Here is an 18,814-nt window from a genome sequence, read left to right on the forward strand (position 1 = left end):
GGATTAGATATTTATCAGTAAATGTTGGTAAACATTGAGTTGCTCATACACACACAAACTAACAAAAAATATTTTCACCCATAATAATAAAAATTTACAGAGAAGTAAAAAAAATGCTTTCTAAGAACTTATCAGAGACTTATTTAGGGCTATTTATGTTGTATATTTTGACATGTGATGCTGACAATTTATGTTTTAACAGTTATAAAACTAACTTTTTGAATCTCAACATCTACTGTCATTAAATAATTATTGCATAACCATCCCACTGCCTGACCCTGTTACAATTTCTTGCCATTGTGAAATTTTAAATCAATAAATATTAAAAACCACTTAAAATAAACACTTATATTATCCACTGAAATTATTTTAAAAAACTGAATTCTGCCAAGCCTAATTGTATATTTGTATAGTGATTGGTACTATGGGGCCCCAATCTGTTCTTCCATAATACAGCTGATTATTATTATGTAAAAATAAAATAAAATAAAATAATAAAATAATAAAATAATAATAATAATAATAATAATAATAATAATAATAATAATAATAATAATAATAATAATAGTAAAGCCACAGGGACACAAGTATCTCTCATAAACACCCAAACAGCTTTAGGAAATATCTCTTGAAGGACGAACACATCACCATACTGGGCAGTAAGGTTCTTCAAAAAGGGGCAGGAGGCGGGAATGACAGTAAAAATAGCAGTTTCATGAAGACCTAGGTTTAAAGGCCCATTCTCCTAGCCACTTGTGTGGTTTTTGCAGGGACTGGTGGATCACGACAAAGCACTGTTACGCAGGGAGAAGTCCTTCGCTGCAGGCAGTTAGAGGTGACGAGATTTGGGTAAGTTTCTGGAGGGGACTGACTAAAATTGAAAGCAAGAATATTTGGTTACTGTCCTCTCTAACCTGTCGCTGTAACTACATTTTTCTAGTAAGATTCTGAAAGTAAGAGAGCAGACAGAGATGAACATTTGATTCATCTGACTCCCATTGACCTTTTCTGTCCAAACAAGAATGTGTTGCAGAAGACACACAAAACGTCTGTATCTAGAGAAATTACACAAACCTAAAGACCCAAATTCTCTGCTGATGAAAAGTTGAATAGTTTTGTTTGCCTCTTGGATCAAAACCATCCTGGATGAAGAAGCAAAGTTCAAAACTCCATGTGGTTCATCACTGGCCTCTATTGTCAAAACAGCTTCATAACGTTGGCTATCCAAGACAGCAGCACCAACTGACGAAAAGCCTGTAAAACAGTCAATGGAGCAACTATACAGAATGTTAAGGAGCTGAAGTTATTTTTTTTAATATTAGCAATGGCAGTTTGTATTACTATTTCCTGCAACATGCCATGCAGTCAATCATATTCCCAGTACAACGAATCAGAGAGAACATGACAGCATCTGCTGCGTTTCTATGGCCAGAGCAGATCCATACATGTTCTACAACAAATATAGCACAATACAATACAATAAAGCTATATCTAATGAAAAGATAATATCAAATGAGAAGACAGAATATCATCCAATTGACATTCATATGATGGGTAATTACAGAGTAAGGTTTGATTTTGCCAGTCTGGTTGTGGCACCTTGAAGCAAGAATTCATGTGCAAATCTAGCCCAGCTTTAGTAATGGATGTTTGTTTAATAGTGACTACGTGCAGAGAAAATGCAGATCTAGATGCTTCTCCCACAGCATAATCAGAATGGCAGGAATAGCATCTACTGCTCTCCTTGTATGCAGAAATCAACAGTCAATGGGGAAGTCTCCTTGTGACAGTACAAGAAGAGTTGTCTGAACAGATATAAATATTGACTTATTTCATAGCAACTATAACCAAAAGGCATTAATGGATCCAATTCTGCTCCTATTTACAGGAGTGCATCTCCCACAGAATTTGCTGGGTAGAGTTGAGCCCACTGTAAAACCAATCAAAACATACCAGTCAGAACACTTTAGAGCCAGTATGCACATAAAGAAGGACCACCTAACTTCAGTACATGGAAACAAATTTTCACAACTTAAGAAATAAAGTACAGGGCTTTAAAAAGTCACAAAATTAATTAAAACAATAATGCAGATTACATCCTTTTCCCCTTTGAGATTCACCATGCTACACTTTTGCTTTACCTTGAGTTCTGATGTCATATAGGACTACTTGGTATTCTTCCTTTTCTTCAGGAATATGGTCATCCAGCAGATGAACACAGAACGTTAGATTCAATGATTCCTGTTCATTTTAAGTGGCAAAATAAATTAGTTATCACTGTACAAAACCCAGGGCACTATCTGTCACAGATTTTGAATGATTCCTTCCAAGAAGTTTTAAATTTAAAATATCAAAAATTAAAAGCTCCCTACAATTCGGACCTCTAAGATAGAGAGCTACAACAATCAAATAGGCCAGGAAACAATTCTATCTGGAAAGGTGTTCACCCCTTTCCACTTCAGCATTAATTTCAATATTACCTCTAGCTTTTGCTGCTGAACACAGTTACTGTGTATGGGGTTACCTCGGGAAAGAAAAGTACTCCAGAATAGTTTTCAAAGGTTTGATCTAGACGACGCCCAACAATTTTCCAATTAACAGTAACATTTCCCAGTCCAGGAGCAGTTCTTAGGACGTGGAACTGCAATTGTTCCCCTAGGAATAAAGAACATAATAAAATGTTTGCTGTAGGGAAACTGCCTTGCTGAGTATCAGTCATATAAGAATCAGAAGCATGCATTCCATAATCATGGTAACTTTTCAAAAACCAAGAAATTCAAATACCCACTGATACTTTACAGTGAGTCCTACTAGGTAATACACGTTTGCTTTTAACATAAAAGAAGAAGGGGAAATCCAAATTCTAAACCTTTCAGTTCTATTTTTAGTTCAGTTTTGAAAAATGTAATGGAAAGAGCTATCAAATGCATGCTATAAAGCAACTACAGTATAAAGACAAAAATGAATACCCACCAGAACATGCACAAACACCAGAACAATGGCAATCCATAGACTATGCAAGATAATAAATGCTGTATGTACTAGCTATGACACAAGTAAATTCCTATAGCAGTTCACTGGCAAGAAATATACATGTTGCTAATATGCACTGTAATGTAATTTTCCACAATGCATGCACAAGAATGCTTGCAATTACCTGTAAATTCCAGTTATGTGAGTTTTAACTTACATAATAGCATCAGTTATAGATTTTTAAAAATACAAAAGAAATTTTTCACAAAACGTTAATAGCTTCCTATGATTTCCCAAGACATACTAACTACATCAATCGAGCAAAGTGCTGTCAATGTTAATTTATAAAATATACAATAATTATATTTTTTGTATTTCTAGTATTCAGTCTAATGGACAATGTAATAAAAAACTAATGAACAGTATAGCAATCATCGCAAAATGTATGAAAAACAAAAAGATAAAAATAAGCTCATAAATATAAAAAGATGGCTTGAGGCTTTATATATTGTATTAACTTAAGATATATATTAGCATGTATAGTTGGGGTGTGAACATATATATGTATACATACACATTATATGACAGATGTTTATTTCTAAAACATAAGCATACTGCATATGTATTTCAACAGTATTTTTCAGGTGCAAAGTGTTTAAGCTTGCCAGAACATACAGTATTGCATTGGCTTCTGAAAGACAGGAAAATGTGCAGAAACCTATAGTATCAAGATATCTGGGTATATTAATACAACACATCTCTTAGCTGTCTGAAGGTTTTATGCTGCATCATTCTTATTCACTGAGATATAAGAAAATGCATGCAGCTAAGATTATATTTTTTCTCCTTAGACCATATTTTAGGGTTCAATATTTCTACTGCCAAAAAACAACTTTCTGACCAGTTTGTATTAGAGATATTCAAAGAAACAATTTAGAATTTTTCTCACTGTTTCTAATCCTGGGCATAATCAAACCCACTGGAACTACAGGGTTCAAGTTGCCTCTGAACAAACCCAGATGGAGGGCAAAAGAAGGGAGAAGGTAAGGCTGGCTGAGAAAGGACCAGGTGCCTCTATATCTATATAAAACTACCACTCACAGAAGAGGCAAGATTCTCCTCCTTTCCTTATTTACCCTGCAGTTACTTTTCTCTGACTAACAGTCCAGTGCAAAACCAGTTTATGTGGCCAGCTAGGCCTTGTATTTCTTACTATTGCATAAAACGGGCATATGATTTGACTAGTTGGGTCTGTATCATGATATGACATCAATGTGACTCCATTGGTTTTTAACGGAACTCTTCCTGGATTATAGTGTGTGAGATCTGAGCCAGATCCAAAGATGCACCTGAGCTCAGCCTGGTGCAGCTAAGAAAGGGAAGGAAAGCTTTGTGGCTAAAATGGCTTTACACCACATTGGCTCCTCATGATCATAGGGTGTGGGGGGCTGGAGAGGGGCGGTCCAGTCCTGTGTAATTTAGAGCAGCCTTGTGACAGGATACTTGTAAGTAGTAGTATGCTGCTAAAATTGACAGGAAGGACATCATAAAATTATTCTAGGTATTTTCTGTTCTGCTGAAGAACCACTGTTATCCCATATTTGTCCATCACTGAAATGAGATGGAAATTACTTATTACTGGTAATTTTAGGAGACCACAATAGAAATAATTTTTAAAGAAGCAGTATAAATAATTTTAAGAAAATATGTAAAATATACAAACATAAAATTAAGCCCATTTACAATAAAGTAGAATAGTATATGTATTTAGGCATCAGCATTTCAAATATTTGAAGTTAACTCCTGGAATTGTGCTGATGTTCTCACCTCACTTTACGTTGCTCCATTGCTGTTTCTGATAGAAAAGAAAGTTCAAAATCTATTGAATGTGACATCATTATGATTGTGTTCCTGAAGAGCAGTGAACTTGAGTATATACAACAGATCTATAGTTTCCAAAGAGGAACATCATCATATTGTTTAACACTGCACTGAAACACATTCTATCCTATCTGAGAATTTTTCAAATCCATTTCAAAACAAAATCAATACTTAGTATATCACACTAGTTATTTTAGTACCACATTGCAAAATGCACAAAGAAGACACAGCATATTTCAAAATCATATAATACAATACAATGATTTTTCATTGTTCACAACAAAATGAATTATGATGTGGGAATCTGTTACAGTTTGCACTCATCTTGAGCACTCATCAATCAAAAATTAATTGGATTAAAAATTCAAATCTAAGTGAACACTTTTACTGATTCTGAGTAGTCCATTAGTGACTAGTATTACTACGATTTTTGGTTGTCACATACAGAAAGAACTCAGGTAAAAGTGAGCATTAGGAATACAATTTCTGCCTTCAGTAGACTGGAACAAATATAAAAGGATCTCTGGAGACAGAAAATGTTTCATTAGGTCAATTTCACTTTTTTTCCCTATTTTAATTTTTAGTGTCTTACCCAAGTCTGAAGATTTATACATTGTGATTTGTATGTGGCTTAGGGATAGTGAATACCTGCCTAAAAATGTGTGAGATGTACAATATTTTTATCTTGAAAATATTTTTTTTAAACTGATGGATAGTGAAACTATTTAGTAATACAGTAAATATTACATAACATGGCAATTGGAGTTGTATTGTCTGGTATCAATAGTCATTGTTTCAGCACAAGAAAAAACAGGTATTAAAGGACAACATCAAGCTCTACATATGCCCCATGAAGACCTAGTTCACTCTTTTTAACCAAGAGATTCTATAGGATTATTTTTTCTTGCTGCAAGCCAATGCATTCTTGTTCTTTAGTAGCTGGAGAATCAATGCTTAGTGGATTTCCAAATATAATAACAAAGCATTTCAGTTCCAAAGTACCAGTTTTGGTACTGTTTTGTAAATTAACTTTAACCAGTTGAAAAGACTCATGAGGGTCACCATAATCTCTGGTACCAAGACAGTTTCTGTTAATTCCTTGTGCTCATTGATGGCTCTTCTTAGCTTGTCATATTACAGCTGGTTTGACATGCTGATCAGAACCATTAATGCAGAGGAATAAAGATGAAAACTGAGGCACACACCAGCACAGAATCAACAAAAACCACCTACATAAAAATTTTCAAAAAGAATTATAATCTCCTTTTATGTACAGCAATTAATGTAGTTGGTTTACAAAGTTCAATTGAGAATTTTTTTTCAACAAAAAAGTACAATATACACAATCTGGGAAATGAATGTTTTGTTTAGTTTGTCTTGACAGACATCAAATTTTAGAGGAATATAATGCAGTAGCTCTTTTAGATTCAAGCAAAAGACAAACCAAGGCAATCATCATCATCTGAAAATACAGCAAACCTTTAGACCAAACGTGCAATGTGTCCTTTTAAGGCACAAGTAGAAAAACATTTTGTCCAATTCAAACTCCTATAGTTCTTCTTGAATGTCCACATGACACTATTTTAAGCCTGACAAAGACAAGAAAGGACTAATATACCCCAAATTGGAGGCTACAATCAAAAACACAAGTGGTAATTCACCCACTAGCAGGGCAATGAGGGAGTGAAAAAAAGAGGAAAGGTGCTAACCCTTAATAAGGTTCCAATATCTTTTTAGTAGTGTCTTTCAGAATATTTAAAGCAGGTGAGAATCATTAACAGATTCTATACTATTTTATATGAAGTTATACATAAGACCACTGCTAGATTTGCACAGGTACCTATTGTATCAAGGTGCAGAATTTGGCACTAAATAAATAATGGGAAAAGTTAAAAAGGGGCTACTAGGTGACAAGTGACAAGGTGTGAGCTTCAGAAAGCAAATGGGAAGTACTGCTGAAGTTATATAGCATGTTTTGAATCCAATCTCTCTCTATCTAGTCAATGGGTATTCTGAGCCTTATATCTGAAAGACATCTAAACTACAATGTAACCCATGAAAGGTAGCTAGATAGTCTTTTGTCTGCATATACCCAATGGTTCTCTGATTACTTTTACCAACACAATTAAATGGACAAGCAATATAAGTCCTCATTAAGAGAAACTATGAATAAGGAAGTTGATTGCAAATGGAGCTAGTGAGGTCAGCATAAAAAGGAACCCACCTTCATGACCAATAACAGATCTTGAGGCTGTCTGAAAGCTAATAACTCCTGCCACATTGTCATTAGCCAGAATAACCACAGTGATGGTGTCTGAGCTAGGAAGAATACGACTTCCTCCTTCAGTGTGGGTAAGGCTGATTATAATATTTTCATTATTCTCTGGCTCTGAATCATCTAATATGGTCAACGTGACCATCTTTTTAGTTTCACCTGTAAGAAAATATAAAAGAAACTATAGGTATCAAAACCATAACAAATGACATACTGGATAGCCATCTGTCTTGGATGGTTTAGACATAACAAATTCTGCAAAAATGATGTTTGTGTCATGCTGAAATTCTACATCTTGGCAGAGGGGGTTGACTAGATGACTTGCAGTCCCTTCTAACCCTATGATTCTACACTTTCAAAAGGGGCTTAATCTTCCTCTTTGTTAGGAAATATTTAAAAATATATAAATTATGTAAATCTATACCACTGCAACAACTATTGAACGTACCATGTAAATTATAACAAATAGCCTTCAAACAAGAAATAATTAACTTTTGAGTGCTCAGAATACTTTAATCACTCAGCATTTACTTCAGCTTTTTAACTCTATTTGGAAAAGGCAAGAGCTGTTCTTGTAAAAGAAAACAATAGTGTATCCTTTTCTCTCTAAGGAACTTAATTTGAATAGTCTGAGAGTTTAACTAATAATCCAAATGCTGTATATATAGGGGTGGGCGCACACACACACACACACACACGAATTGAATTTGATAGACTGACTCAGGGTTTGCATTCAACAATCCACTCACCCACAAGCCTTTCAAATGGACTTGGTATCTACCTTCCATGCTACCCAATCAGACCAATACAACTAGCAAACTGTACAAGTCAATCAGTTCCCAAAGGACCATTGAAATCTCCAATAAAATTCTATTGTTCAATGTATGTGAAATACCTAAGTACGTTTTAGGGTTATGAACATACTTGGTTACAAAATACATATTTCTTACTATACTGCCTTTTTAATTCTTTTTTAATCTGTTTAGTATGAAGCTTTTTTATAAAGTACCAACAAAATTATATCTCAGTGTCAGAATTACTGTTGCTAGTCATTAGTTGGAGTTTGATGACTCATCAACATAAATGGCATAGTAAAAATGTGTATATTACACTCCCTTCAGTTGCTTGTAAACTAACTATCGCAATCATTTCTCAAAATGTTTGTGTCATGCTGAATTGCATATAAGCAATGTCTGCCAGTTGCTCACTTGTCTCACTTGTAAACTCTTAGGTATGCTTCGTTTGTTGTGAAATTAATAAAAATTTTTAAAATAAAAAAGATGCTTTCATTTCAAGAACACAGCTAACTGCGGAAGCAGGAGCAGCCATCTTAAAAGTTGGCTTTATAAAGATCAGGTTTTGCACTGAAGGATGAAAAAAAAAAAACACTTTGTGCCTCATCCTGACCTCACTTACACTAGTACAACTACTGCCTTCAGTGGAGTTATTCAGTGTAAATGAGATGAGAACCAGACCTTTACAGTGCAATATTCCCTGAAGGACCCAGTCATATTTACAAATTTTACTATTACATTCATATATATTTTATTACAGGAGATTGGATCTTGAGGCTCATGCTGATGAGCTGCTAAATATCACAATATGCTTGAGAATGTACATCTACCACACAACATAGTGTATCCCAGGAGGCACAGCCGAGCGGTAAATTGACACCCGGGTTTAAAAGTCAAGAAATCTATTTATCTAGGTCCCTCTACCTCTATCTTTCTCCATCTAGAAAGGGAAAAAAAGAATGTAAACCTTGCCTCACCTTCAGCAAACACCAGAATCTCACCATCACCTACAAAATCCAAGTTTTGGGTAGCTGTTCCACCAATCACATTCCATTCCACTGTCACTTGTCCCAGGCTGCCTTCTGTTCTGTGTATCATAAGCTGCACATTGGTATAAGGACGCTCTTCAACTTCCACATATAGACCTTTCTCTGTTGTATTGGGACTTACACTGTAGATCACAAACACTCCAAAGGCATCTCCATTCATCATTATGATAACTATGGAGGTATTTGTCTTTCCTATCATTGGATGGTTTTTCAAGCTGGCTGAGGTGTTCATCAGTTCAACCTTCAACAGGGATACAGCAAACTTCTCATCCAACTCTGGCAAATTGTCAGGAAGTATGGTAACTGTGAGATTTGCAAACTGTTCCCCTTCCAGCATTATGGCCCATTGACTTGTAACTGATTCGTAATCACTGCCAGCAATGGCTTGTGCACCAAAAAGAGAGGACACACTGGTGACATTTTTCTTGTAGGTCCAGAATCCCGAGTTGTTGGTTACTGGGCTGATCCATGTCGTCAGCCAAAAACACAAAGGAAATCCAGAGGCACTAGAGAATGTAAAGGCTAAACATGCCTGTTCTTTTAGGCACTGAATTGCACAGGTGTGTAATGGATCACTTGCTGTTGAGACATTCACTTTAGTCCTTGACAGCTGGTTAGGAATTCCTTGCACAGGAAATTCATAGTAGGACAGTATATCCTGGCCTTGCTCTATTGCAAGAGCTACTACATCAACCTCAGAAGTACTGTAGAACACCTGCAGTTGACCAAATCTTCCCCCACTAAAAGATGTGGTGACAGATAAGAGAGTCATGTTAATAAGTGCAGACAGTTTTTCTTATATCTGTAGGTCTCTACATTAAGAAGAGTGACTTGAACACAAGTTATCCGCCTTTTCAAAACTGTTCAATGGTTTCAAATAATCTAAACACCATTCAAAATCCATCCTCTTTGAAGCCGCTACTAGAATAATTTACTTGTGACCCAGTGTGGAAGGCACATTTGATTATTTATAGAACGTGTTATAGTTAATCATACATAGCAGAAACAATGCAGATTACTCCCTGCTAGCTCTGCTGGATGGCGAGAGAGAGAAGCCAGAGCTGTCCTGCCCTGTCTTCTGTCTCCTTCCAATTATTCAGAGGAGGTCATATCACAGAAGAAATGCCTGTTCTCCCTCCCCTATGCTTGAGCCATGATATAGATAGCTTCTACACAGCCATATTGAGACTTGCCCTCTTTTATTCTCCATCTAGACTCCTGGGAGCAGGGAACGTTCTTGCCCTAAATGTTTATAAGAATTAAGACGACAAAATTAAAAAGATGTTTCTTTATAGATGTTTATGATAAAGAGACATACTTGGTTTAAACTAAAAGAGCATCAATATAGGAGCCAAAGATTACTCTGATTAGATGACAAGTTAAACGGTACAAGAAGGAAATAAAAACAAAATTAAGAAAGAGAAAAAGCCTATGGAGTTGTAATTCCGCTAAAGACACAGGAGAAAGACCACAAATGCTTACATAAAAAACCAAACATTAAACAAACCTTCTCTTGACAGTTATGTTTGCAAATGAGCTTCTTTCCAGTGGCTCCTGAATTCGGTACAAGGCGTGATGAAAACAGACTGTTCCATAAGGATTATCATTGGCAGGTATTATAATATTTGTCATGCCATCAAACCCAATAGCGCCTCCATTCGAGGCCTGGGTTAACTGCACATGGATAACCTAAAAAATATAATTAGACTTTCCTTAATAATATTATGTTGTGAAACCAAGATAAATCATGTAGGGCCAGCTAGGTTTGAACTATTGGCTCCCATTGGTGAGCAGTAATACACAGTCCCATTGACTGCAGTGGGAGAAAATGTTCATCAGTAACACCAAAGGGTTCATGATATAGCCCTTCATGTTTCTAAAAGTTCAGATTCAACGGGCTGTCTAAGCACTACGTGTTCAACAGAAAACAATACAGATTAAAAGACTAACACAGAAGTGTTCTGGGTAAGCAGTGAGTTGCACAGCTTCAGTTATCACTGAATCAATTTAAGTCATGTTCCTATACTCCTATCTACCCATTAAAGTCTGGGGAATCTGATTTTTGGGATTCTGCTGGCTTCCCCCCATAGTCATTCCAGCACTCCATCATAGTAAGTGAAAAGAGTAAAAGGTAGAGTTATTACTATACAGTATGATAAAAAGCATTGCTATAACTACAGAAGGTGTGTGCCATACGTATATTATCAAGGGATATGAGGAGCTACAATCCCTGAAACATGACAGACACTGCGTATGACACAGTGAAGATTTCTTCTCCCCGCTACTGCTAAGAAGTACAACTGTCAGGGATATACTCCCTGCCCATAACCAAAATTCATACTACCTGTAAAACATGATCTACACTAGTGGAAATCTCTACTATAACACCTCTTTTAATGTAGTCTGAACACCCATGGTCAGTTAGATTTTACATGCATGTAGAAATCCCATCAATTGGTCAGAATATTTTAGTGCATGAAAAACTTGCATGCATTTGTTTGCATGCAAAAAGTTTTGTGTGCACAAAAAGCCCTAAAACTTATTTATTACATTCCTTATCATACACACTGTTGCATGATACAAACTATAGGCAATTTTGTAGAGCAAAAGGTTCTCTATCTAAGTAAAAATAGGGAAGACACCCTGAAAGAGTCTAAACATAGCCACAGAGTCAAGAGAGCTTGTTTTAATTAGTTTAATAATTTATTTTAACATGATGCTGGTATAAACCAAACTAGATAGAAAACTCTTTTTGGTCTCAGGATTATTTTTATCCCTGTATTTAAAAAAAATACTGAAATACTATATTTTCTCAGGCTCATGACCAGAATAGTTCAGAAGAACTAAAACTTATAATAAAATAGGAAACTCTTTCAAAACTCCATACCAAGTCAGACACAAAATATAAATTACTCAATAAATGTGCACACACAAATTTGAAATCACTTTCCCTCTTAGTTACAGTGTACAATCTTTAGTAACATGTCTAATCATATTGTAATAATTTCTCTCCCAACCCCATAGCACTGTTTCTCTCTAGATTATATAATGGTCCATGTTCAGCCCTTGAGTAAATGGATGTAACACCACTGACTTCAGTTTTGCCTTACCATGGGTCAGATTTAACCACTGCAATTCTTCCATATTGTAACCAGATGTGTAGTTTTATTTCCCATGCATATTGCAATATAATTCTAAGATGTTCACTAGATAGTGAATCAGGTTCAATGTATCTATTACTAGTAAACCAAACCTAAGAAAAAGATTGCATTGCTTAGATAGTCAATATATTTGTGAATAAATGAGAATCTTATAGAAGAAGAAGAATATCAGCAGCAAGGATCAAAGAATAAATACTAATTAGTGTATCTGAAAATTGTTTTATAATTTTCCAGAACAGTATTTTCAGCTTGATTTCCCTTTGTTTTGAATAAAATCTCTAGGTTTTAACCCATCACTATATAAAACAGAGATAATAAACACTTCTGGACAGTGTCATTCCAGATAGGGTCTAGATGTTCAACTCACCTCTTGGATTTCCGGATCATCATCAGCCAGGATCTCTAACAACAGCGTCTGAATGGCTTCCCCATGGGCAAAGGTAACATTACCTGAGACAACACGCAAGTCACCAGTAGCAAGCTGTCCATTAATGGTGGCAATCCACTGAATGGTAACATTGCCGAGTGTCCCAGCATTGCGGATTATTGGCAAGTTTACCATCTTCGAATTGAACTCTGGCTCTTCCACAGTGAGTTCATTGACCTGAAAAACTGAAGCACATGGTAGAGAGGCTTATTTCCTCATCACTAACACTGAGGCTGAAGGAATCAAAAATTCCTCATCAAAATTGTTTGTTCATTTTGCTGAAACCATTTGCAGTACATACATCCTGCAGAATTAAAAAGACGGTTACTCACCTTGTAACTGTTGTTCTTCGAGATGTGTTGCTCACATCCATTCCAGTTAGGTGTGCGCGCCGCGCGTGCACGTTCGTCGGAAACTTTTTACCCTAGCAACTCCAGTGGGCCGGCAGGTCGCCCCCTGGAGTGGCGCCGCCATGGCGCCCAATATATATCCCTGCCGGCCCGCCCGCTCCTCAGTTCCTTCTTGCCGGCTACTCCGACAGTGGGGAAGGAGGGCGGGTGTGGAATGGATGTGAGCAACACATCTCGAAGAACAACAGTTACAAGGTGAGTAACCGTCTTTTCTTCTTCGAGTGATTGCTCACATCCATTCCAGTTAGGTGACTCCCAAGCCATACCTAGGCGGTGGGGTCGGAGCGAGAAGTCGCGGCATGGAGCACTGCAGTTCCGAAGGCCGCATCCTCTCTCGACTGCTGTACCAGGGCGTAGTGCGAAGCAAAGGTGTGGACCGATGACCAGGTCGCTGCCCGACAGATTTCCTGGATGGGCACACGGGCAAGGAAAGCCAGCGACGACGCCTGCGCCCTGGTAGAATGCGCAGTCACACGGCCCGTAGGGACATGGGCCAAGTCATAACAGGTCCTGATACAGGACGTAACCCACGAGGATAACCTCTGGGAGGAGATAGGAAGCCCTTTTATACGGTCCGCTACCGCCACGAAAAGCTGGGGGGATGTGCGGAAGGGTTTGGTCCTCTCTATGTAGAACGCGAGAGCTCTACGGACATCCAGCGAGTGGAGCTGCTGCTCCCTGCCTGAGGAGTGAGGTTTTGGGAAAAAAACCGGGAGGAAAATCTCTTGGTTGACGTGGAAGGCTGAGACCACCTTGGGTAGAAAGGCAGGGTGTGGTCTAAGCTGTACCTTGTCTTTGTGGAAGACCGTATATGGGGGGTCTACCACAAGGGCTCGGAGTTCCGACACCCGTCTAGCTGAGGTGATAGCTACTAGAAAGGCAGCCTTCCAAGAGAGGTAAAGCAGGGAGCAAGTAGCTAACGGCTCAAAGGGGGGCCCCATGAGCCGGGACAATACCAGGTTAAGATCCCAGGTTGGAGCAGGGGGACGGACGTTAGGGAATAACCGTTCCAGCCCTTTAAGAAATCTCGACACCGTCGGGTGAGAAAAGACGGAGCGACCGTCCGCACCCGGGTGAAAGGTGGAGATAGCTGCCAGATGGACTCGCAACGACGATAAGGCCAGACCACGTTCTTTGAGGGACCAAACATAGTCTAAGATTTCGGATACCGAAACTTCCATAGGGCGGAGATTTCTCTCTACGCACCAACAGGAGAAGCGTTTCCATTTTGCCGAATATGTGGCTCTTGTGGACGGTTTCCTGCTGCTCAAGAGCACCTCTCTCACAGGCGTGGAGCAGCGCAGCTCGGAACCAGTTAGCCACGCAGGAGCCACGCCGCTAGGTGCAGCGACTGCAGGTCTGGGTGACAGAGAGACCCGTGGTCCTGGGTAATCAGGTCCGGATGAAGGGGCAGGGGAACTGGGTCGGCTACGGCCAAGTCTAGCAGCATGGTGTACCAGTGCTGTCTGGGCCATGCCGGGGCCACCATGATCACACGAGCCCTGTCTCTGCGCACCTTCAGGAGGACCTTGTGAACCAGAGGGAACGGAGGAAACGCATAGTACAGGTGGGTCGACCACTGGATGAGGAAGGCATCCGCTATCGACCCCGGCTCCCTGCCCTGAAAGGAGCAGAACGCTTGGCACTTCCTGTTCCCCTTGGACGCAAAGAGGTCCACCCGGGGATAACCCCACCTCCGGAAAATGGAGAGAGCGACGTCCGGGCGAAGGGACCACTCGTGTGACAGGAAGGATCTGCTCAATCGATCCGCCAGCGTGTTCCGTACTCCGGGAAGGAAGGAAGCCCTGAGGTAAATGGAGTGGGCTACGCAAAAGTCCCAGAGTCGTATCGCCTCGAGGCACAGGGAGGAGGACCTGGTGCCGCCCTGCTTGTTGATATAATACATAGTCGTCGTGTTGTCCGTGAACACGGCTACACAACGACCCTGAAGCTGATGACAAAACGTTTGGCAAGCAAGGCGGACCGCTCTCAACTCCCTCATGTTGATGTGTAGCCCCACCTCCTCCTGGGACCATAGGCCCTGCGTCCGCAGGGTCCCCAGGTGGGCCCCCCAGCCTAGATCTGAGGCATCCGTTGTCAGGGATACCGAGGGCTGAGACGGGTGAAAGGGAAGACCCGCACACAATACGGACTGGTCCAACCACCAGCCGAGGGAATCTAAGACCTTCTGGGGGACTGTGATTAACATGTCTAGCGGTTGCCTTGGCCTGTAATGACTGATAAGCCACAGCTGGAGAGGCCTCATGCGGAGCAGAGCGTAGTCGGTCACAAAAGTGCACGCCGCCATGTGGCCTAACAGGGTTAGACATGTCCTCACTGACGTCAACGGGGCTGACCGCAAGCGTTGAACGATCGCCACCATGGTCTGGAACCGCTGCCGAGGCAGCGAGGCCCTGCCCACAGTGGCGTCCAGGACGGCCCCGATAAATTCCACCTTCTGAGTGGGCCTCAGGGTGGACTTGTCTGTGTTTATCAAGAGGCCCAGACTCGCAAACATGCCGGTGATCACGTGGACATGGCTGTACACCTGCTGTTCCGACGTGCCCCGAATCAACCAATCGTCCAGATAAGGGAACACGTGGACACGGTTGCGCCGAAGATGCGCCACGACAACTGCCATGCATTTTGTAAACACCCTCGGGGCCGTGGACAGGCCAAACGGGAGGACCGCAAATTGATAATGACGAGCCCCCACAACGAAGCGGAGGAAGCGTCTGTGGCGTGGCCAAATGGCCACGTGGAAATACGCGTCCTGCATGTCGAGGGCGGCGTACCAGTCTCCCAGATCCAGGGATGGAATGATGGTCCCCAGGGATACCATGCGGAACTTCAACTTCACGAGGTATTTGTTGAGCTCTCGCAGGTCGAGGATAGGCCTGAGGCCCCCCTTGGCCTTGGGGATCAGAAAATAGCGGGAATAAAACCCCTTGCCTTTCTCGTTTTCGGGAACCGCCTCTATAGCTCCTTTGCTGAGGAGCGTCCGCACCTCCTGCCGAAGGAATTGCTCGTGAGAGGGGTCCCTGAAGAGGGACGAGGAAGGAGGGCGGGAAGGAGGAAACGAAACAAACTGCAGGCGGTACCCCGTCTGCACCACGCTTAAGACCCAGCGGTCCGATGTTATTTGGGACCACGCCGGGAGGAAAAACGAAAGGCGGTTGGAAAACGGGGGGGAAGGATCCATAGGGGAAACTGTTACTGCGCCCTCGAGCGCACCTTCAAAATGAAGGCTTAGGACCAGGCGGGGGTTTTGAGGAGCCTTGGTTCTGCCCCCCTTGGTTCCCCGACTGCCTGCGCCTCCCGTTCCTGCCGCGGCGCCTGTAAAGGTCCTGCCGCTGGCGGAACTGGGAAAACGGCCGACGGTGCTGCTGTTGTTGCGGCCTAAAGGGTCTACGCTGTGTCACGGGGGTGTGCATCCCGAGGGACCGCGCAATGACCCGGTTGTCCTTTAAACTCTTAAGTCTGGGGTCTGTCTTATCGGAAAACAGGCCCTGGCCTTCGAAAGGAAGGTCCTGTATCGTGTGCTGGAGCTCTGGCGGAAGGCCGGAAACCTGCAGCCAGGAGATGCGACGCATCGTAACTCCTGACGCGAGGGTACGGGCAGCCGAGTCCGCAGCGTCCAAGGAGGCTTGTAAGGCCGTGCGCGCGACCTTCTTGCCTTCGTCCAGGATGGCCGTAAACTCCTGGCGAGCATCCTGTGGCAGCAGCTCCTTAAATTTGTCCACTGCCACCCAGGAGTTAAAGGCGTATCTGCTCAGCAGGGCCTGCTGGTTAGAGACCCTGAGCTGCAGCGCCCCAGCCGAATACACCTTACGGCCAAGGAGGTCCATCCGCCTGGCTTCTCTGGATTTGGGGGCCGGAGCCTCCTGGCCGTGACGCTCCCTATCGTTCACCGATTGCACTACCAGTGAACCGGGAGTCGGGTGAACATATAAATATTCGTACCCCTTAGAAGGGGCCATGTACTTCCTCTCGACTCCTTTCGCTGTCGGAGGGATGGAGGCCGGGGACTGCCAGATAGTATTGGCATTGGCCTGGATGGTCCGTATGAACGGCAGGGCGACCCTGGTGGGAGCATCGGAAGAGAGGATGGTGACAATTGGGTCCTCTATCTCCGAGATCTCCTCTGCTTGCAGACTCAGGTTTTGAGCCAATCGCCTGAGGAGGTCCTGGTGCGCCCTGAGATCCAGCGGGGGGGGACTGTTGGAGGAGGTACCCGCCACCGCCTCATCCGGGGAGGAGGATGATGAGACCCCAGGCACAATAGTGTCCAACTGAGGGTCTTCCTCAGCCCTCGCCTCTGTCTCCGGAGCCACAGCGGAGTCCTGCTGTTTGGACCCTTCGTCCCCTTCCGGGGAGGGAGGGGGGCGAGACAAAGAGGCTTCAGGGGCCCTACGCTCTGCAGTCGCCGGCCTAGCAGGGAGCTGCTGGGGGCCCTGGGCCTGATGGTACGCCCAGGGTGTCCAGAATCCCCACTGTTGTGGGCCTTGATCCTGCAGCGGCGGATCAGCAAACAGCGCCGCCTGCCGGTCGGTGCCCAGCGCATAGCCGCTGTCCGTCTGGGAGGATACGGACGGCTGCCTCGAGGGCCACGGCGGGGCCGACCCTGGATGGTACGGGTCTGCGCGGGCCGGCACGGAGGATCGTCTCGGTGCCGGGGACCGGTGCCGGGAGTCATATCGGTGCCGGGATCGGGACCGGGACCGGGATCTGTCACGGTGCCGGGCGCCGCTTCGGTACCGGGCGCCGCTTCGGTGCCAGGACCTACTACCAGCTCGGTGCCGGGAGATCGACCGGGACCGGGACCTGCCACCAGCTCGGTGCCGGGAGATCGACCGGGACCGGGACCTGCCACCAGCTCGGTGCCGGGAGGTCGAGCGAGACCGGGACCGGGACCGGGACCGGGACCTGCCACCAGTTCGGTGCCGGGAGGTCGACCGGTGCGGTGAGTAGCGTCGGGACCTGCTCCTGGAGTCGCGGTGCCGGTGACGCCGACTGGAGCCTGACCGCGACCGTCTCGATACCGACCGTTGCCGCGAGTGCGACCGGTATCGCTGAGGGGAGCGGTGCCGGGACTGCGAGCGGCGTCGGGATCTGGAGCGCCCAAGACGTCGGGACCTGGATCGGGAACGACTGTCTCTGGGCGGTGCCGACATCATGGGCTTGCCTCTGGATACGACCCGCACCGGAGGTACCGGGGGTGGCAGCCGAGTGGGCTCAGTCAGGGCAATAAGGTCCCGAGCCGAGGCGAAGGTCTCCGGAGTGGATGGGACCACTATCTCAACCCCAGATCTCATGGGGGAGCTCGGCGGCACCGGACTCAACGGACCCGCCGGGCCCGGAGTCAACGGTGCTGACGGTGCCGGCGGTGCCGCGGCCGATGTCGAGGCCGGGCGCTCAAGCCGGGTCTGCCTGGCCGGAGTATTAGACTTCGACGGCCTAGGCTCTGATTCCGGTGCCGAAGAAGGTCGGTGCCGGGGAGTCTTCTCGGTGCCGGAGCGATCCGGTGCCGGTGCCGAAACCACGGTCTGCGAAGCCGACGGGTCAAGTGCCGCCTCCATTAGGAGAGTCCGGAGCCTCTGATCCCTCTCCTTTTTTGTCCTCGGCTTAAAAGCCTTACAGATGCGGCACTTGTCAGATCTGTGCGATTCCCCGAGGCACTTCAGGCACGCTTCGTGGGGATCGCTGGTAGGCATGGGCTTCTTGCAGGCCGCACACTGCTTGAAGCCTGGCGAAACAGGCATGAGCCTGACGCCCGGTGCCGGGAAGGGCTAAGCCCCCCGGCCAGGAACTACTTAACAGCTATTTACTAAACTATCTACTTAA

At 43.6% G+C, this 18,814-nt stretch overlaps 1 protein-coding gene across 3 annotated transcripts in view; it reads right to left on the reverse strand.

Moving 5' to 3' along the window:
- The window catches only part of ADGRV1 (adhesion G protein-coupled receptor V1), a 463,719-nt gene that overhangs the window by 350,224 nt on the left and 94,681 nt on the right, over positions 1-18,814 (reverse strand). For all 3 annotated transcript variants that reach the window (XM_030567084.1, XM_030567083.1, XM_030567085.1), the window contains exons 31-37: positions 12,501-12,745; positions 10,480-10,661; positions 8,901-9,712; positions 7,079-7,288; positions 2,525-2,655; positions 2,142-2,241; positions 1,075-1,254 (exon numbers count right to left, since the gene is read on the reverse strand). In XM_030567084.1, coding sequence (XP_030422944.1) covers positions 1,075-1,254; positions 2,142-2,241; positions 2,525-2,655; positions 7,079-7,288; positions 8,901-9,712; positions 10,480-10,661; positions 12,501-12,745 — 1,860 coding nt within the window. The remainder of the gene's footprint in view (positions 1-1,074; positions 1,255-2,141; positions 2,242-2,524; positions 2,656-7,078; positions 7,289-8,900; positions 9,713-10,479; positions 10,662-12,500; positions 12,746-18,814) is intronic.

This window comes from Gopherus evgoodei, chromosome 6 (assembly GCF_007399415.2).
Source record: "Gopherus evgoodei ecotype Sinaloan lineage chromosome 6, rGopEvg1_v1.p, whole genome shotgun sequence".
Lineage (NCBI taxonomy): Eukaryota > Metazoa > Chordata > Testudines > Testudinidae > Gopherus > Gopherus evgoodei.